This window comes from Melozone crissalis, unplaced genomic scaffold, assembly GCF_028551555.1.
Source record: "Melozone crissalis strain CALT ecotype California unplaced genomic scaffold, PUWL_Pcris_2 ptg000023l_1, whole genome shotgun sequence".
Taxonomy (NCBI): Eukaryota; Metazoa; Chordata; class Aves; order Passeriformes; family Passerellidae; genus Melozone; species Melozone crissalis.
The window spans coordinates 22020479-22042123 of NW_026535801.1; the positions used below are offsets into that span (position 1 = coordinate 22020479).

The 21645-nt window shown below is 35.4% G+C and overlaps 1 protein-coding gene across 1 annotated transcript in view; it reads right to left on the reverse strand.

Moving 5' to 3' along the window:
• The window catches only part of UBR3 (ubiquitin protein ligase E3 component n-recognin 3), a 95905-nt gene that overhangs the window by 36865 nt on the left and 37395 nt on the right, over positions 1 to 21645 (reverse strand). Inside the window, exons 19-27 of the mRNA XM_054277508.1 lie at positions 19142 to 19238; positions 18577 to 18718; positions 16246 to 16350; positions 15177 to 15350; positions 13227 to 13687; positions 10229 to 10317; positions 3613 to 3762; positions 2955 to 3088; positions 990 to 1100 (exon numbers count right to left, since the gene is read on the reverse strand). Of these exons, the coding sequence (XP_054133483.1) occupies positions 990 to 1100; positions 2955 to 3088; positions 3613 to 3762; positions 10229 to 10317; positions 13227 to 13687; positions 15177 to 15350; positions 16246 to 16350; positions 18577 to 18718; positions 19142 to 19238 (1463 nt within the window). The remainder of the gene's footprint in view (positions 1 to 989; positions 1101 to 2954; positions 3089 to 3612; positions 3763 to 10228; positions 10318 to 13226; positions 13688 to 15176; positions 15351 to 16245; positions 16351 to 18576; positions 18719 to 19141; positions 19239 to 21645) is intronic.

Consider the following 21645-nt stretch of genomic DNA (forward strand, 5'->3'; position numbering starts at 1 on the left):
ATGTTGGTATCTAACTGTATTATGTAAAAATAAATGTTTTATCCAGATGAACACAGGTCTATATAAATTATTTCAGTCCTAAAAATGGTAGTAAATAGTCAAAATTATTATGCACTCATCTGTGTATTAGTAAAACATGCTAGGATCAGAAGTTCACTTAAATAATCTAGAATCTTCAAGAATACAATTACATGGAGTAACGGTTTATTTCAATTTTAATAGAGAATCCACCAAAAAAATGACTTCAGAATTTACATGGTGCAAAAAACACTTTTCCAAAATTCTGTAAAGTGAGACTCTACCATGAAAGTCCAGATTTTGCTGCTGTATTCTTTATGTGATTTTTGTGTTATTTTATATTTATCTTGATGATACAATTACTGCTACAAGCAAATTGAAATTAATATGGAAAAGAATTCATCATGGGATCCAAGTTGGCACACCTTCTAGTTCTTTAGAGGTTAAGTTTCACACAGTAGGAGCAAGGCTGATACTAAAAATACAAGAAATTGCTCACAGTCTTTCTCAAAATGAAAAGAAATCAACAAAAATTACAAAAAAATCCAAAACCGGAAAAACAAACTAACGAAAACCACAAACACCCTCCTCCACCAACCATCTTCCTCCAAACAAACAAAACCTCACCAAAAGACCCACCAAACCCAAAACCCGAAGAAATATCCTGTAAAGTAATCTTGAACAAAATGCAGGTTCATATGAAACAAGAAGTCATCACTTAGTCTTTATTTTTTGTGCTGGATAATTCTGCACAAGATTTCTTCTGATACATCAGAATAACAGAAAACAAAATACTTTTGTTAATAATGCCAAGATGCCATAAGAGATTAAGTTCTCAAAACATAATGAAACTAATCTGTACAGACATACAAAACATGGGATTGAATTGATTTAAACAGCATAAATCCAACTGATTTCAGTAAAAGCAGTTCAGATCCAAATAAACAACTATGAGCCTCAGTTTTACTTACCCGTAAGGATTCCATGTAAGATTTGTGACAATCTATGTGTAAAGTGTGACCACAGGTTTGTACATAAACACCTCCTTCCCAGCCTATTGACACTGCTTGTAGGCAGGAACTCTAAAGCAAAGCAACAACAGGAAGAAAAAAACAACAACTACAATATATAAAGCTATAAAAGTATTTATTAAAATATCAAGATTTACAAGATGGACAGATTTCTATTTGCATGCTACCTAATTAAAGATATCCTGAGGAAATAAAGAAAAAAAGAATTTATAAAAAGTGTTTAGTTATGCTGACTGACATGGCAGCTCTTATGCTATTCTTTCCAATAGTTGAACTTCTGCAGTTCTTGTCAGTTAAGATAACTGCTTTAAGGAATCTCTTGTATTACTGCATGAAGGTGGGTCTAACTCCAACAGCTGTTCCAATAGCAGAAGTGATCCCATTTACAAGGGCAATATACTGTTCCAACACATTTCATTCAGTTTTGTAGATAACCAAGATAACAATACCATAGTTATTTAATTAAACCACAATCTCTTATTAAAATTAATTGTAAACACTTAGGGGTTTTAATGAGTTGTTGAACAGCATCATATAGAACTCATCATAACTGGAAAAGATAACAAATACTTGTTTAGGGAGCTCAGTTGTATAGTAGGTTTGTTTTAAAAACATTTGCCTTATTGGAAGACTGCACTTACAGCCCACAAATCCAAAAAAGTCAATCCACTGCTATTTTTTTCCAGAAAATAATGATCTGAAGAAACAATCATATCTGGCAAATTTACAAAAAATTCTCAAAAATTCTCTCGCAGAATATCAAACTTTTTGCTTAGGTCTTTCAGAATTTCACTTTCTAGCAAGGAAATGCATGATATTTTCCTTAGAATAAGATGCTTTCTGAAAAAATTGACCAATTTTTAGGACTGTATCAAAACAATTATGAATTTTACTCTACATTAATCTACATAAGCGAGCTTGGCTGCAGTTGGCAAATTTTAATTATCTGTGGATGTGATTATGAAAAAGCTAGCAACTGTGTTAGAATAAAAATTGCCAGTTTTTCCACTTTAAAGACAATCTTTAAGCTTCTAAAGGCTCATTATTTAGTTAGATACATTGAAAAGCTGGCATGTCACCTAGGACTAGTCTACAGAAGCTAATTTAGGACCACAGGTTCCATATTATTCTCCCTGAAAATGATTTCTCAGAGCAGTTGTGTATTATCTTACATAGCTCTTTTAGGCACTAGCAAGGGAAGTCACTAAGGTCTACAATTGAATATGTCCTGCTAAGCAACAAGAATTGGTTCTCAAAATTAAATGGGAAAAGCTGTAACTTGGCTTTGTGAAGTGGTGTAAAACTGTTTGGAACAGAACAGAACTACAAAGCAGACATCTACTATCAATTAATATAAAACTGAATTTCAGATGTTGTGTAGAGTTGAGGATTCAAAAGAGGATGCATTCTACTGGTTTCTCCTTCCCATCCACTCATACTCCCCTTCTCTGTAGTGCTCAGAAACCTGTTACAGATTAAAACAACTCTTTCCACTTACTCTGCACTTCCAAAATACTTTTACCTGATTAAGAACAATTCCTTGACTGGGTTTTCTGAATAGCTACAAGACAACTGGTGTTTGCTTAGACAGTGAACCCAAATTTCAATTGTGTGGTCACACTGGAGTGTGAAATACCTTCTTCTAGAGAGTATCTGTGTGGCTGTTTAATGACTGTGTAGCTGTAGATACACTAGATGCCTCCTGACAAAAATATAATGGGAGAAAGCCAGAAACTATTTAAAAATAAGGAGCCTATCAAATGTAAACACTTCAGAATGACTGCAGCATGAAAAAGCATTTGCTAAATGTAGACATGAAACTAGGAGAGCTCTAAGTTGCAATTTCAATTCTATTTTACATACAGTTGTGGTTAAGTGCCAGCCTAGGTGCCATGCAATGCTTACATCTTTGAAGTAGCGCTGCAGCGTGGTCAGCCTGACGTCATGCAGCGCGGCACAGGTGTCCCAGGGATAGATCTGCTCCTCTTCAGTCGTGGGGAGCCTCCTGGGCTCCGTGCTATTGCGGCACTGCCCCAGCACTGCCACGGGAGAGGGAACACACAGGGTAACAACAGCCTGAGCAACTCACAAAACAATCAGGCCATTTTGGCTTGCAGCTATACTGTGCCTCGTTGATGTTAAAAAGTAAAAACCTACTAAAGGATCTAAAGACTGAAAGTTGTTCTTTTGCACTTGTACATAATATATATATACATATATATATACACATACACACAAACACCTATATCCACTAACATTCATATCTACATGCAGATACACTGATGGCTGTTTAATTTCCTTTCCTTCCAAGAGTGATTTTCCTGCAGGTCTGTAATGTACTTCTGCATTTGCAAAAGCTAATAGAAAGTAGGAAGGAATTAAATAATTTGTTCTTCCCCCAAACTTTTAAAAAGTTCCTTATGTGTCTCACAGAGGACCATCCACAAAAAAAAAAAAAATAGGAAACCCAGTGCTTCCAGACTTCATGAGGCACAACAGGATTTATGCACACATGCTAAAACCTGCAAAAACACTGCTTTTGCTACAAGCCACACATTCATACCTGAGGATGCCTGTAATAGTACAACTAGCCCTGTAGGTCTGTCTTCAGTAGAAGGGCCACTTTGTCCACAAATAACACAGTCATATATTGCCTCAGAAACATGCTGTTCAGATGTAGCTACCTCCATGGCAATGTCAGCATCTGGTGATTCTAAAAACAAATTAAAAAAATTATATCAAACAGAAGTAAAGAAATCCAATTGAGGATTTCCATCTAAGGATGTCCAACCCATCTGCATTGAGGTAGTGATGAAAAAACTACAAAATAATTTCTCTAGTTTATCTACAACTAAAACATTGTCAGTTGCTTGAAACAAACCTTTCTGCTTCCAAGAAAGACACTTACAAAATGAAGTACATGTTTTTTCATAGGCAAAATTACTCCCTGTGGAATTAAATGCTTTATTTGAGTTTCGTATTAAACTTGATCTCTTATCTCTTCTATAAAACAGAGATCTAACTTCTATCTCATTAGATATACTGAAAACTTTGAACATAGAGAGATGAAGGACAACAATATCACTCTCTAGTAAAACCAGATTAGCTGACTGAAGCAACCATTGGAAGGAAAAATGTCTCTGTTTTCTTCATGGTCCACATTGCTCCTTCCTAGGTGCACAGAAATGTTCAAGGCTAAGGCTCAGCTCTGAAGTATCAAAGCCACTGCACTTCACACAGCTTCGATCACATGACAGCAGGTGGTGCTGATTTCAGGGCAAACCAATTTATGTTATGTTACAATCAAAGTGAAGAATTCTTTATTGATTTGAAAGAAAAGCACCTTAGGACTAAATGATCCGCTCCTGCTGCACATACAGTGAGCCTCTTGACCTCAAATATGTGGGTTCTTTGTGTCTTTCCTAGGACAAAATTTTTCTAAAGGAAAACACTTCCTCCCTAACTTCCACCATACCCTTTATCCCTCTGATTAAGTAGCCTGAAGTACTGAATAAAGAATCCAAAACCTTGAGTACAGCAACAGTCCTCATGCAGAATTGTTTTTAGGAGAACTGCTGTCTTCTGAAAGTCTACTACAAGTTTGGCACAGGAGGCTGCTGCCATAAGGAGAGGCGTGTTGGGTGCCAGGCAGAATATTTCTTTGCTATAAAAAGCTCCATGCAATGCTCTTGCTCATAGGGCTAAATCAAAATTACACTGTTCTAGTAAGTACTGATTTCCTAGTCAGTTATTGAGGGTCATATGAAAATGAGCCCTGATCTTCACTGGTGTGCAGTTGTTAATATTGTACACATGTCTATCACCATCTAGTGGCAGCCAGCTGTACAGTGAAATAAAAAGCACAATGCATCAATTGCAAATGTCCAAAACATCCAGGAGACTTAGAAGCAAATGGTAGCAGAGAAGGGAGCATAAAATTGCATAAAAAATGCTGGTTTTTATATTGAACATCACCTCATAATTGTGTAATGCACAATCACGTACACCTATGTATCAAATGCAAGAAATGGCAAGGACTAGAGTTCCAGGGGTTTTTTTCTCTCCTTTTCTAAAATATTGTCAATGCAACAGAAAATATGCAACCATTCAATATTTTTCAGAAGCGTAGAAAGAGAATACAATGTATCAATCTGACTTAGAGCAATTCAATGGAAGTCATCAGAATCTGTCAATATTTAATTTACAAAATACCATTAATTCATCACAAATTGCCTGTTGAGGAAAAAAAACCCCAGAACTTAGGATTTAAAAGATGTTTAAAATCAGTTCAATATATGCAATTTATACTTTTATTGCCTATGGGGAACAGGCACATAAAAATCAGGCTAATTTAATTTTAGAACTCAATGATTAAGTGCATGCTTCCTTCACAACTACTTAGATGTGGATGTAGCTAGGCTATTCTGGTAAACAATAAACTTCCAAGGAAAGTAAGCTACTAGCACCAAGGAAGACTTCCTAATAAAGTAAGTTGCACCTGAGCTAGTAAAAGAAAACAAAGGGATATTGGCAAGAAATTTAAATCTCAAATAAGTAGGCATACCAGAAAAACTGTAACCAAACAAAACTCCTCACTTCTTTTGAATGGACTCTGATAAACCCCAATTACTCACTTCAACTAGCTCCAAAGATTTAACCTAATTGTTTCACAGACTTGCCCTAACGATGGCAGTGTGTAAAGAAGGAGCCAAGGAAAAAGACAAGGTAAGACACATGGTACTGCTATCAGTTCACCAAGTTTCTGTCATGAGATTTGTCTTATGTTGTAGTTTACCTCATCCCCTTTCAGTGGGTTCTGGAACTTTTCTTTGTCCTTAGGAATTATTTCACAAATCTGAATAAATATGAACCTTAAAACACTGAAGGAAATTTAAACTGTGACAGAAATCCAGGGAAGAGCCAAACCCTGTAGCTCCCAAGAGTTTTTTAAAAGTTAATAATTTAGCTCTTTGTTTAGTTTTGTACCAATAGAAGTAGAGACACAAAGCTACAAAAACCTAGCACTTCCTACCTCCTAACAAATTACTGATCAAATCTGCTAACAACCAGCACATTGATGTACTGCAGAATGCACTGCTACCTGAATTTAATTTCATTTCTACTCTCCAGAGCTAAGGATGCATTCTGTTATTTCCTCCACCTAGCAAAGCCCCCAAACCAAAAGGGGTTTGTAAACACAGTACATATAGTTCAAAATCTCCACTGACTGTAGTCAACATTTGTCCTGCTGCACACATTGTGTCAAAGAGGCCCCTGGGTATCAGAGCAACCATTAGTATGCTAATATTCTTTGCCCTGACCCAGCATATACATTCTCAAGAGATCAGTACCTAATTTATTTTTCTATCTGGGTTCAGAAGATTGAGTGTTAGGAAATATATGTCACCTTGCATTAAGCCTCTGAGCTTCTTTATAAGTCTAACTAAGGAATGTTTCATGAAGGACAAAATGGCGTCCTGCTAAGACACACATTGTAAGAAAGACAGAAAAGATCATCTGCATACTGATTAGGATGCATTAAAAAAGCTTAAAAATCACACCAGCCACTTCAGAGATGCAAAAACTATTGAAATCAATCTTAGCATTTATAATTAACAACTGAGCCAATTTACAATTTTTCAGTACAATAAGTAGTTCAGCAGCTTGCCTGGAACAAATCGTATTTTGTTTTTATAGACTTCAGATAGACAAATCTTCACAAATATAACTGTAATTTGTTAAAGGCTACTATTAAGCTAGAACTGAGTGGTTTAGTTTTGTTTTTATCAAGTCCCTTCTGAAGGTTATGAAGGTTTAAAAATCTCTTGCACAGAGTTCCACAACACAAGATAAACCATGGTCTCACCCTGGGGCAGTGCTGGTGAAGCTCAGAGGAGCTGTAACCAGGAGCTATAACCAGGAGCAGGAAGACATCTGGAGCTGAAACCAACACCACACTTTTGACTCTCTGGACAGTCCCCCAGACACATTAAGAGCTCTATCTGCTGTTTTTAGAACACTTTGCTTGGTTTATTTTTCTCCCTTTTTTGTTTATCGTGCAGTCAAACAGCTAAAGACAGCACAGTGGATGCTGTTCTATCCTAGTTCATTAACATAACTGTTTCTAAATTTCACCTAATTACTTCCAGGCAAGCTTGAATGGCAATGCAGTTCTGCAGATGTCACAGAATATAAATAGAAAGTAACAGGGGGCACAAATGGAAAGTGCTACATAATTGGATTTTTTTTTACAGTAACTATGTGAAAGAAAATGCCAACCTTTATTTTCAGAATCTCAGATGAATTTGTCTATATCAATTCAAATAAATAAATTCTACTAGTAAAATGAGACACATTTAATATTGAATAATTAACATGTAATTAGGTAACTTCCTTTTAAGCCATGTTTCATTGCAGCATCCCAACAATCAAAGAGGAATACCTCAGGGGATTAACAGTGCCTCTGTGCACTTTATTAAACACTTTAGACATGAAGAAGTATATGGGTTATAATAAAATAACCTTTAAGCTTTGGCTATTCTCCATTATTCCTATCTCTTCCTAGGCACATTTCAGAGTATTTCCAATCTTCTACACTGTCAATAGAAGGTATTATGAAGTTTTTAAGTGCTATACCCCAAACCAATTACAACATTTTACCAGTCATAATAATATAAATTTGCCCAAATGACACCAACTGAAACAGTCACAAAACAAGGGAGCTGAGGCCTCACCATCCCTGCATTTTTGACAGTTTTACTGTTACAACAAGTGAACAAAATAAGACAAACCTACTGCTGGGCTTCAATCTATAAGAAAAGTAACAGGTAACAAACTGTGTGAGAGGGGAGTGAATTCCTACTGATTTTAGTATGAAAGGATTTTTTTCTTTCTAACAGCTATTTCAGCACTGTTAGGCTATGACTCAAAACTACTCTTACGAATTACATAAGAGTAGTTTTGGATTGAATCATTCAAAAAAGACTAGTTTCAAAATTCTTACTGTGTTTTGTGCTTCAAAATTACAATAACAATAGTTTCTGCAACATTTTCAGTCATTTTCTGTATCATATAGAGATTGAATTCACAGCTAAACAAACCACTTAGATTCAACAAACTGAAGAAAATATTCCTAGCAAGACTTAATCTAGATTTTTAAACAAACCCCAGGCACTATGTAATTGTATATGAACTTACTTTCTGAGAGCTATTCTAATGCCAGTCAGAACATAAAAGCTAGTACTGGACTATAGTACTACTTCAGTGTATTTTCATAACAAAGCCAGAAAATGGAATGACAACATAGAAGACACTGAAAACAATTAGTGGAAAAGCAAAGTAATTATTAGCTAACACAATGCCTGGAATTCTTTTAAGTTGTTGCCAAATGTCTTTATGAAGAATTAACTTTATGAAAATGTAGTTCATTGAGCTGATTCCATCTTAGTGCTGTGCATGATCTGGTATAACTGACAGCAAACACTACATTTTACATTAAGGCATCTGGAGTTACTAATTCTTTAAATACTAAGAAGCAAGTGATTTAAATCTTGCATGCCAAAGAACTTTTTAATGCATAATCATAAAAATAAAGCCCAGGTCTACCTACCTGAGAATTTAATATGAATTAACTAAAAGCTAAGTATTCACAGTCCTTCACAAAAAAAATGCTATGTAATTTACTGATTTAGCTACCATGATTCATCCACAAATCAAAGCAGTACATAGCTTATAAAATCTGTGCATGGAAGGAATTACACACATTTATGCATATATGCAAATACAGCTATATAGCTATTGACAGGTACATTTACATCCATATATATATATAAATAGGTAGGTAGGTAGATTTATCAATACAGATCTGATTTCATATATAAATCCCACCAATTTCAAAGTTGAGATATGATAAATTCAAAATATAAGTGACTGAAGATTCGAAGTTTCCAGCTACTTTCCATATAAAAACTTAATTTTTAATAAGGAGAACTGCAAGGTTCTTCTTCCTTACTTCAACAATTGGATTACAAATAAATAGCTGCCATTTAGTGAGGTTGACTTACAATACAAAGTTCACAGATGAAAATTAGAGTATTGCACACCCTCCAAACATAACATCATATATAGAGTGATTAATTTCATAGAATATTAGTAATTTTGGTTTGGACAGAATCTTAAAGATCATCAAGTTCCAACCCTCCTGCTGTGGGCAGGAACATCTTCCACTAGAGCAGGTTGCTCAGAGCCCCATTTAAGTTTGCTAAGGTATCCAAAACCTTAGTAAGTATAAATGAATCAATCTTCTCAGCAACCTATGAACTGAAGGGAATTTAACAATTTCAAGAGACAGACTTTTTCAGCAAATACAGTTGTCAAAATATTTCTAACCAATGCTGAAATTCAAATGAAAACTTCACAGCAGATGACACTTGATGGAAGGTCTGGGAAGATTCCAGCTTTTACTTATCTTTCAGAAGTGCTAATTTTCTTTGAAGTGACCCAAATGACAAAAATATTTTCCATTCCTCGGCTGAACACAAACTAATCAGGATTATGCACTTCTACACAGGAGAATCTGAGAGAACTCACCCTCAACAAAAACAAGACCTGATTGTGTGTAAAGACAGCGTTTGAAATAGTATACAACATTATCACTTATAGCATATAGATCACTGAGGTGATCTAAAAAATTATGTTTTCCTTAGATCCATAAACACATTTAAAAGCAAAAATTTTCACCATATTGAACTTTGAGGCTCTATGTAGAAATAATCTTAAATTTTATTACTACAGATTAAAGAAAAATACAATCTTAAAAAGACAAACTCATTTGCGGACATTTTATATTAAATGTAAATACTTTAAAACATATCACGTATTTAATAATTTCATGTACTGTATATTAACAAAAACTAGGAATAAATGTATGTCCTACAGATTTAATCTATTTTTTAGCAATTATGTATTTAGCAATATCTGTCCTATAATCAAAGTTAGGCTCCCTAAGTGTAAAGTTAACGAGTGGATACAAAAGCAGAATCTGAGGGAGGATTTCCTGTTTGGTAGGATGATTGGGGGTTTTTTTGTGTGTGTCTTTGTTTTTTAAACTGAGTAGAAACCTTAATACTAACATGTGGGAAAAGACATAAAAGCAAGCAGTTAACCACACAAAACCTTACCAACATCCATGGCAGTTTCCATGAAGCTTTTCTGCCTCGAGGCAAATTCAGCCAACAGTTTCTGTTGCCTTTCTCTGGCCTTCTGTCGTCTGTGTGAAGGAAGGGGGAAGAAGAAAAATAAACATGGAGCAAAAAAACCCCTTGAAAATGTCAAGTTGATTACAATTACCACCTTAAACAGTATCATTCCAAATGAAGGTTGATATTAAGGGATAATTACCAAGCCTAAAAAAAGATTCTTTTGCTTTTCTAAAGCAGAGTTTTTAGAGAAATTAGTGTTACTTTCTTTTGAGTCTGAAAAAAACTGAATAAAATCCTGTCCTGAAACACCCTTCAAAGGTGTTCACCACAAGATCTTTTAACAAATTAGGCCATACCATCACAAGAAAAGGAACTCAATACCTTAATCATGAAATTTTTTTATCTGTTCCATATGGGATGAAAACCAGAGAGCAATGTCATTTGTACAAAAATTAGTACTTCTGTGAGAAATCAACATTTGCAAGTTAATAATAACAGCAATAATAAAAGCCTACTTCGCTCCCTTTTGATATCAAGCTTTTGATGGCACAGGAAACAATTATGCATAATTTATTTTCCAGCTAAGCCTCCTCACAGTGGTTCCTTCTCCCCCACTTCCACCCAAAATACTGGCCACCAACAGCTTTTATACTGGGATTTAAAGAACCTTGAGATTGCATCCAGATTAAAGCCCTTATCTCCCTGAGGCCAAGCTGACTTCACTAACTTCTCCTCATTGTTTGTCACAGCTCTGGACTTAGAAATGAAAAACACCAGAGGCTTACACTTGTCTATTCTTCTGTTTAAAATGTTTCAGTGACCTGTACAAGGCTGTATGACCAGTTCTATAACTCCCTATATAAATACATACTGCAGTGGGTACAGGAATATTGATGGATGTAAAACGATAAAGAAAACAGACATTAATTTTCCTTACTTTGACATGAGTTTACAGATAGAGGAAAAGGGAGTGTGGAAGTGAGAAAACCAAACAAAAGCCCTAAAGCACAACTGCTCACCACACAAAAAATGTCCTCAGCTGAGGGGGTTACACAGCACCTCCTCAGTGCAGCTACAGAAGTTCTATCATAGCTACAAATTCTGTGCACCAGCATTTACAATGCATTTTTTCCAGTGCTCAGAGATGATTCAGATAACTAACATGGGCTTTAGAAATATCATTTGGTGTCTGATACCCTGATGGGTGAGTGCTCTTAAGTCTCAAGCACTGTGTGATTATCAGTGTCCTGCACAGGAGCTGGCATGCACAGGCCCAAAGCAGCTCACAGAGTGTAACCTGTCATCCTGAGGGGACTTGTTTGTAAGTGAAAGCTTCTAATTTGTTTTCCTAAAGGCACCTGAAAGACCCCAATATCTCTGCCCATTTGTCTGCTACATTTTGCAGTCACCATTTCTCAAAATAACTTCTACTTACGACATCACTAAGATTCATTATTCTGAGGATCAGACCAGAGCATTCATTAGACTTGATTTTATTTATTTCTCCCTGGAAATTTCTCAACACCTCAACTAAAAGCAGAGTGACTGTAAATAGATGCATTTAATAAGAAGACATAAACAAATTCTGACAGATTCAGTACAGCTCAGTAATTTTCCGTGATGGCCCATGGGAATATGACACTGCAATTGAAAAAATACTGCAAGCAGCTCAAGCTTGCTTCTAGTCCTGTATTTCAGTTTCTATGGCAACAATCCATTGCCTGAGTGATGCCATTATATGTTGAAGCTAAAAAAAGGTGATTGCTTAACGTTCAGTCTGCTCAGTCTTCACTGACACAAAACTGGAATTGGGGGGAAAATTAAAACAATTGAAAGGGTAAAAACTGCATCCTGGCTTTATAAAAATTGTCACTCTACATTGTCTTTAGTCATTTCAGTTATCACACTGTCCTTCAATAAACTTCATCAGTCCACCAATACCATTATAAATTTGAGAAGATGATAATAATCACTCAGAACAACAAAAAAAGGGAAACATTCACTTTTACCATTGCTTTAGTCCCCAAACTTAACTGAAAACTTAGTGGGCCTCCCACAGATCCTTGAAAATATCACATCTTTTTATAGAGGGAAAGGAATGACCTTACCCTTTTGCTATATGAAAAGTTACTTGTTTCACCCATGCCCCTGCTTCTCCTGTACATAAATCTAGCACCATTGAGTACCACATTAATGATTAGGTGCCCAAAATGTAGCTGTGTTTTACCTAAAGCAGCTATTCATTCTAGCTCTTTCTGATTAGCAATTTTACATGCTAAACCCTGACTATTTCGCTCATTAAATGAACTATTAAGAACAGTGTTGAAAATTAAACTATTAAATAAAGCAGGACAAAAATAATTTTACTTTGTAAAGTATGTAGCATACAAATATATTAAATCTATTTGCCATATTCCTATGTGTTATTTTCCAGTAGAGTGTAGGCCTTGGACATATCAGAGATTTTAATGAAAAATTTATTTTCAAAGAAATAAAATAGCAGAAAAATAAAAGTAATCCAGAAACCTACTGAGTCAGAGGACTGTACTTTTCTACTCAAATTTCTAGAACCATAACTACATATTCTGGTTACATAAACCCTTCAAAATACTGGATGGACGAGTACTCAATTGTCTTCTAGTTCACTCCAGCCTGTGCTCTCTACTGCAGCTACTGTGGTAAGTACTCTGACCTGAATTCCCCACTTTGTATGCCCTAACCTTCTAACACTATGCACTGTCCACTCCCCTCAAATCCCATGTTCCAGCCTTTTCCACCAGCCAAGTGTCAGTCTCTTCCCACTCCAGCCAATTCTTTGCAGCTGAGTCTGACATCCCCCAAATGTCAATCTCTGTCTCTCATACCCTCCAGACTCATTCTTTTAGTTTGTAATTCAGACAAAATCCTAAAGATCAATCAATAGATGTACAACACACACTGTCCTTCTACTGCTCCTTTATCTTGTTATTAAAGTTACCTTTCTTCTTTATCCAAAGTTTTCTTCTCTGCAGAACTGATCTTTTTTGGTGGTACAGGAGGTGTCACCTTCCTGCATATCTCTTCAATGATACGTTTATTCAGTCTGCTCTGTACAGCAGCTTTCAGTAAAATTCTTTCTACTGCTGTCATTCCATCTCCATGCGAGTATCTCGGAATTTCTGGGTGGATTAAAACATCCACATCATCCAGCCATGGGGGATAGTAAGAGTTTTGTTTTCCTGAGAGTTTGTGATGCAATTTAATCAGCAAAGACAGTATGCTCTCCTTGACCTCTAGAATGGCTGTGGTTAACTGTGGAGTTGCACCAGGTGCTGACCATTTCATCGATGTTTTGGGCCGAACCACCTGATTTGCCTCACTGGTGTTCCGATTGATGATCTCCTGAAATTTCTTCCTACGTTCTGCCACCAAACTGAACACTTGAGCTGTCCCTGAGTTCTTGGGAAAAAAATTATCATGATTAATTTGCAAAAATACAAGTATAAACAACCCACATTTCTAAAACTACGAAAAATATTTGAAGCTAGGAAGAAAAGCATGAAACAAAAATTCTTTTCCACTCCCAAAATGTATTGAAAATTAGGATAACAAAATACTAAACCTGCATATTGTATTTTTGTACGAGTGTTATATGCAACTGCATAAAAAGCCAAGTACCAAATGAAAATATCCATACCAAAAAATCTAGCAACTGGTTTTGATCTAGTCTAACTTACAATTCTGTTATCCAGGTAATATTTCCTTAGTTTTTCTAGAATGGTAATAACTTCAGTATCTTTATGTCATTTAAATGCCTTTATTCAAATCTAGTGAGCGCTGTTGCACAATGTAACTCATTACATCACACAGCTGAATACAGGTGAGCCCACAGATCCCCATGAACATTGTGCATTTTATCTGGATTTATTAGGTAGCATCCAGAAGCCACACAAGCCTGTTTGCCAGAACTTGCTATCCAGGGCATGTGAGCATAGGAGTGCAGTTACTTTAATGACAGAGCCCATTTAGATCTATCTTATACTACTCTTGCTTGCAGTACCATGTATACCATGTCCCTACTTTCGATTTTGTCTATTTTTCTAACATGAACATACAAAAGAAATATGCACTGTATTCTGCTACATCTGGCACACAGTAATCTGAAGTGCCAGATGTAGCAGAATACAGTGCATATTTCAGATACAAACAGATACAAAACCAACACTGACCCAGAGATTGTATCATCTACTGGCCATAAATCTTTCAGGATCCCACCATTTATGTATTCCTTTGTTTCACAACAACAACAACAAATTGCTATTATAATTTGAAAAGCCCTTTCAATATAAGGTTAAACTTACCTAGACTCAAGAAAGCTAAGACTATTCTACATTATTAAATGTTAGTAGTATCTTGGCAAGATCAAACAGGCCTAAACACAAAGCTCAAGCAGTAAGCTATCAATGGCATTTTATATTTGATAGGAAGCTTTTATTTCCAAATACATATTAAAAATGTTTTATTGCTTCAAAGTCTGCCAGCTAACATTACCATCAAGAACATGAAAAAAGCACGAGTCCTTGCAATATGAATTAAAAGGAAATTCAGGAAAATTAGAGGATTCCACTGAAAGTTAAGGTGAGCACAATTAAAGCACATTGCTAGTTAATGGCTTAGGAGAACAAACTGCACACAGATCTACCTCTCTCTGGAGGCTCTTCCGCCTTGAATTCTGGTAGATTGAGGACAAAAAAAGTCATTAAATACATCATTAGGAAGGAGGCATCATTGGAAATAACTTCTATTTCTGCTATCAGTAAATATAGGAAAAATAACTGAAGGAAAAATATCCTAAGGAACTCATAAAAACAGTAACAAAACTAACAAAAATGCCAACACAGGCAATAACTTAAACTAACCCAGAGAATCTGGTATTTTATCCACTTACTTGTGATGAAGCTAAACCATCAGAACTTGTACTTGCAGGTGGTTCTCTCTTCACCTCAGGAGCAGTTTCTGGTACTCTTACTCGGACATAATTAATGAAGTGACGCATGTTAGAAACCAAATTACTGCCTGGAAACCAACTATCGTGGCAACGCTCTTGTCCACCTGCAGACTCCTAAAACAATTAAGCAAACTGTGGTATACTTTCTCTTATCAAATTTCTCATATTAAATAATTTGTGCTGCTTTTGTAACTGTATTACAGAGGCCATAATATCTTCATGAGATAGGAACAGTGTGTTGAACATTACGTACCTCAACAAAGCTAATATACCTTTTAAAAACTTTCAAAGTTTGATAACTGATATGAGTCCTATGAGGACCACAGGGCTGATATATATATATAGGTCTAAGTATTTTATATTAATATAGTCATATACAGCCATTGGTGCTAGCTAGCAGAAGTAAAAGGAACTCCAGAGAGTAATCCTAAGCCGTACAATTGAAAATTAATATAAAAAATCAGAATTATACAGAAGTCAATCTCTGGAAAAAAATGTGGCAGATTCTTAGCCAAAAAGCAGTGCTGATCAGTTAAAAAACTATGGTAATAGAATGGAATTTGGAATCACAAAAATAATGGCTGTTTATATTCAAATATCATTAAAAGTAGAATTAAAAGCAGAATTAAAATTCTGACTTATTCACGTATTTTTGAAGATATAGATCTGTAGCAATAAAATGCTCAGTGATAAGGGTTTCAGGTGAAAATTTAGAGATTTTTAGACTTAATGATTTAAATTTTTTTTGCACAATTTCTAATTTACACAGTGGTAAAGATCTTATCAATCTGTGTAGTGAGACCTCATATACAGAAACTGCTGAAAAACATAACAAGATACCATACTCTTCCTCACAACAGTATGTTTTTATTGTTTTATTAGTTGTTCCCCATATAAGTTAATAAAGATGCTTTATTCTAACTACTATGGTAAAATCTAATTTTAAAGAATACTGAATCATTACAAAATACCTCTGTATTTTGAAGAAGATGATGGTATTTATTCTTACCTCTTCATCTGATTCTTGTTCAGGAGAATTTTCCAACCCCAGCTCAATCAAATATAAAACCATGCAAAGCACATGCTCTGATAAATTCTGATGATCCATTAATATCTAGGTAGGAAAAGACACACATCATAGAAGATTAAGACTTCAGTACATCTAAACTTAAGGAGTGTTCTGGGTAATACATTTTGGACTTCAGTTTTTGTGGAATTTTTTTTTGTTTGTTTTCAATTTCATTTAAAATTGTTTTGAGATTTAGAAAGAAACCTAACCTTTGATCATCACCACAAAAGCAAAATTTGATTTTATGTCTTTCTAGTCAAACAAATTTTTACCTTAAAGCCATTACAAGTTCAAGCTGTGATTTGCATGAACACCAGAGTGACAGGTACAGCTGCACAGATACCACTAGTGCCAATTACAAGCAAAAAGCTGCTCCCATCCTTCCCTCCCCTTTTCAGGTCTTCAATCTCCAAAGGCCTCACAAGGTCCTGGTCCTATCAGTGATGCTGGGATAACTGGGAATACCACAAAGGTTAACATCACTTCAGCTGATAACCACCTCCACATAATCTTTTTTAGTTAAAAATAATAAAATATCTTATCTTTAAATTAATAAATGCCCACATCTTTCTTCCAACACAGCTTTCAATGCATTGAGAGGAAGAACCAATACCGCTAAAATTAAAAACCAGGACAACTTTCCTCTGGAGAATACTCTGAACTAAAGGAAAGAAAATGGCAAAAAAAGTAAGTTACCAAAAAAGTGGGTGAGAAAATATGTTTAAAATTTCATTGTAGACAGGCTATTATACAAATTAGTATTTTTAGACTGTAGCCTAGTAAAGTCTTAAATATGACTTGGTTTTGAACGGATGAATTTTCTCAGTAGATAAAGCCATTAGAAACATCAGAGAGACAAAGTTCTTAAAAATAACATTGTTTTACAATATTAAAGTCACTAAAAAGTGACTGAGGAGCTGATTTAATCAAGCCCAAACAAATCTGAGATGATAGAGGTTATTCAATTGAAAGAGGACTCAGTATTCTGTTCATATGAAGAGCACATGTAATTGTGGCAGTTGGAATCAAAAGTTCTATTGACCAATGCTTCTGAAAAGTAACATCACCAAACAGAGTTTACTGCTGTTCCACAGGAAGTCCCAAAAGCCAAGAGATATAATAAAGGCTGTCATGAATTGGGAAAATTTCACAAAGAGAGCAGGCATTAATTAAGCCAACCTAAAAAATCAACCACTATGTATTTTCCATCATCCATAAATCTGGTGGGAAAGTATTTGGTATTCCAGCTAAAACAGCAACCCAGTAATGGCTAAGATTCTCAAGATTTAAGCCCTTGAGGGTTCTTAATGGACTAAGAGAAAAAGTGGCCTAAGACACCCAAGCAGGACAGTAAAAGATGATGCATTCCTTCCCCATAGTCTCGATTTTTGTTCCATATCAAAACATTATTTGATCTTCTCTGTAGTCCCAAGATCATCTTTCCTTCACTAGCCTTCCTGTAGTACAACAGATATTTTCTATTCAACAGAAATTTAACAGTGAAACAAAATACCAGTTTTAGGTAAGCTGGGAGTCCTTAGAAGAGCACAGAAGTAAAAGTCTGCCCAGGAAAAATGTTACTCAAAGCAATTTTTGTAGTCCCTCATCTGCCTCTGCAGCACACTGCTTTGAAAACACTTTCTAAGTACAGATTCAAAGTCCATTTTCTGATGAATGGACTCTTCAAAAAGCCTTGCTTCTCTTGAAGACAGCAGCAAACTATCAAAGATAAAACCAAACATAACTTAAAGGCACCAATTAACCCTAAAAAACAGTTGCTAAAACATTATCAAAAGCCAGAATATATTTGGGAAATGATGTTAGAAACAACTGCAGTTACGAGACTTATTTGACATTGAGGATTTAAAGCTATTAAAGTTTGTATTTTTGAACAGCCACTGCTGATGCCTTAAAATTCTGCAGTGGGAGCCAGAAGAACACCACTCATGCCACTGTGCTCCCTGAAACCATCATGGAAGAGCAATCTGAATGGCACCTCTGATGGTAAATACAGTGTTCCTCAAAGTGGAACAGGATCTTTCATCCACTTGGGTACTGACTTAGTGTGTGCATATGAAACAATCATTCATGAAATAATCTAAGTGGTAGGGAAAAAAACTCGTACTAGACTCGAAAAATAATCCAAAACCAAAAATATTATATTAAATGGAACCTGACTACTCCAAATAAAGTTTAAAAAGTCATGCTTCTAAGAACTTCTGTAAAAATGTCAAAGTGAACCAATGCACTTAATGCAAATCATGACTGTACCTTGTAAAGAAGTGTGAAGAGCACAATGTGCAGAGTTTTACAGTGCAAAAGCTTTATGAGCCCTCTGTAACTTGGGTGTAGCGGTGTTCTCTTCTTGTAAGGAGGCCATGGGTTTCCAGGGAATTTGCCACTTTGCTTTAAGCTGTTGAAAGAAATGTTAAATGTTGAAACCACTGTTAAACACTGCAATAATGTAGAAACCTGCCACTGCTATAGATAAACTTTGCTTTGTGTACCTAAGTGTAAACTAAATAAAAATAGATAAGACTTCAATTAAGCTGTAAATTATTTTTAAACAATATCTTTGGTTAAGTATTTTATCTGTGATGACATGCACTACTTTGTCTGTGGCCCTTCTGGTGTATTTTTAAACATTTATGGAAGAGTAACTGACTAAGATAACCAAAACTCTGATATTGCTTGTTATAGACTATTTACTCAAGAACAAATCTGGGGCTTGAAAACACTGATAAAGTGATTAGCATTATCAGGCAGTGAAAACAAAACATTTGTTGTGAAATGAGCAAGAGGATGATGTTGCATTTCTAAAAATGATCCAACTTACAATGCTGTGTATCTGTCCATGGCAGACTGCACATCTCTGCGGTAAACTGTTCGAAGTATTACCATGACAGGGTCAAATTCCTTATCCCAAACTTCAGCTGTTGTTTAAAAGAAATTGCATGTTAACATTCTCTTTAAAGACCTTACCACTTACTTTAGATTCTCCCCTTAACTAGCTTTAATTATGTTACTTCTATTATATAATTTTTCCTGGCAAACTACGGCAATTTATAATAATTCTAACTAATAATACTTTCTATACTAATAATTACCACTCTTTATCAAACTAGAAAAATATTTCTTGCAAAATTTTGATTGGTTTCAAAAATAAAAAAGGGACACTTTATTAAGCAACTCCCAAAACATCATTTCTGTATGCGACTTGTTTGCTCTTTGTCATTTCCAAGTACTTGTGAGTAAAAGCCTACATTATTTTTTACTTTGTATGTGATAAGCACAAGCCTCTTGAAAGGAGGAAGTGAAGACTGTGGAGCTGTTAGCAGGTGGATGATATTTTACCTTTAAGTGCAGTGAACAAAATTGCTCCAACAACACAAGTCTTGTTCAGTATCAAAAATGGTCAAGCTTTGTATCAAATGATATTTGTGATCAATCCTTTACAAATATGCCTTTGTTTTATAACTAGTATTATGCATTATTTCAGCATTAAAATCTTAGTTACATACATTTAATTTAGTAGCTCTAAAACAACATCCAGAGTGGCTGTTCAGAGCAATCACAAACAGAAAAATTCTAAAGAGTCTATAAAAATATCCCATTTGATGGCCTTTTTTTCTATTTATAAGTTATTAAAAAACAAAACAAAGTTCCAATCTAAAGCCAAATGAAGACATTAGTTCTATGAATTGCTTTGAAGTGTTTAGCTCTCACAACACAAAAAATGAAGGCAAGATTCAATGACCCCAAAAGGAGGAAGAAACCCAGCGGATATAGAATTTGAGCTCCACCAGCAGGCATAACGTAACACAAGTGCTCACAACATCCTTCAAAGTTCCCACAGGCAGCAATAAGCAGCTTTACCACACTTCTGAGATTAATTTTCCCCAGGCAGGAAGACAAGTGTCTATAATCACACCTAGTGGCCTATCCTCTATACATTAACCCCTGCTAAGACTAACTGTTCTACACATATCCTCACAGACTGCTGAGGGAGAGAACCTAGCAAAGTTTGCATTGTGTATTAAATACAATCAAATTTAGCTTGTGAAAAAAAAAAACCCACATTTTTTCTGAACAGAGTTTAGTATTGCAGTCTGAAACACCAAGCTTGTTTGGGCTGCTAATGCCTAATGAGAAAAAAGGACTGAGTGAGCCATACAGTGAATATTGGAAATGCACATAGAGCTCATCTTCAGCACACAAATCTACAGTGTGCAGAAAGAACCTGGCTCTGAAAATTGGTTTAGGTTGGTTTTGTTTTTTTAAATGATGGTTAATGGAACAAAATCTAGGGATCTGTGAACATAAAGTAGATTCCACCCCCTCAAATTTAGGGAAACAAGGGATTAGAGGATTAGAGGGAATTGATCTGATCGTGACTTGCTTTAACTATGACAGGCCACAAACTACAATTCTTAAAAGCAAAGGGTTTGAGAACCTATATAATCTTACAGGGAATATGAACACTTAAGAGGGTAAAGAAAGCCATGTCAGCTTTTATTCCTACAGAAGATTTTTCAGCTTTTATTACTTTAAATAAAAGGGAATCTGTATAGTGTCATAAATCACTCCATTGTTCAATGCTATAGGTGAGATACTTAAGACAGTTTACCTCTGGAATAAACAGTTTACCTAAGTTAAAAAAAACCCCAAACTATATAGAAAAAACTCCAAACACTGTAATCTAGCATTAGATTCCCTAAATATGAAGTGCTATAATTAAAAACAGAATGATCCATCTCTTTTTCCTTCACATTGTGTTATGAAAATGACCAGCACGTAATGAGCTCCAGAAACTGGACAGGACATAAGGAAATGCAGTTTATGTAACAATAAAATTAAGTTATTTTAGATACATGAGTGTTAAGCTGCCTAATTACACATCAAAGAACCAAGATGAATCATTTCCAAAACTCTGGTTTCACAAATTATTTCACTAGTTGTAATTTGTATAAAAGAGCTTTATTGACACTTCAATCTCCCAGTACAAAATGGCAAACAATTACAAGTTACTACAATACTAGTACCTACATTAACCACCACTCCCCCCAAAAAAATCCATGGAACCAAATGGTTTCAAAATTGCCAGACTCTAACCTTCCCAGTTCTCAGGGGAGGTATGTGGGGAGGAAGGAGTTAATCTCTCTTCAGCATTGCCATTAGCCTGAAGCACAACCAGAGCACATGGAGCATTTCAGATTTCTACAGGCTTATCTGCTTAGTGACATGACACAGTAATGGAACACTGAGTTCTTAAATTATTTCTCTCCTTTGATATACCAATGCTGCGTTGAGTCCAATTTAGATGACAAGCTGGTCAGGGAA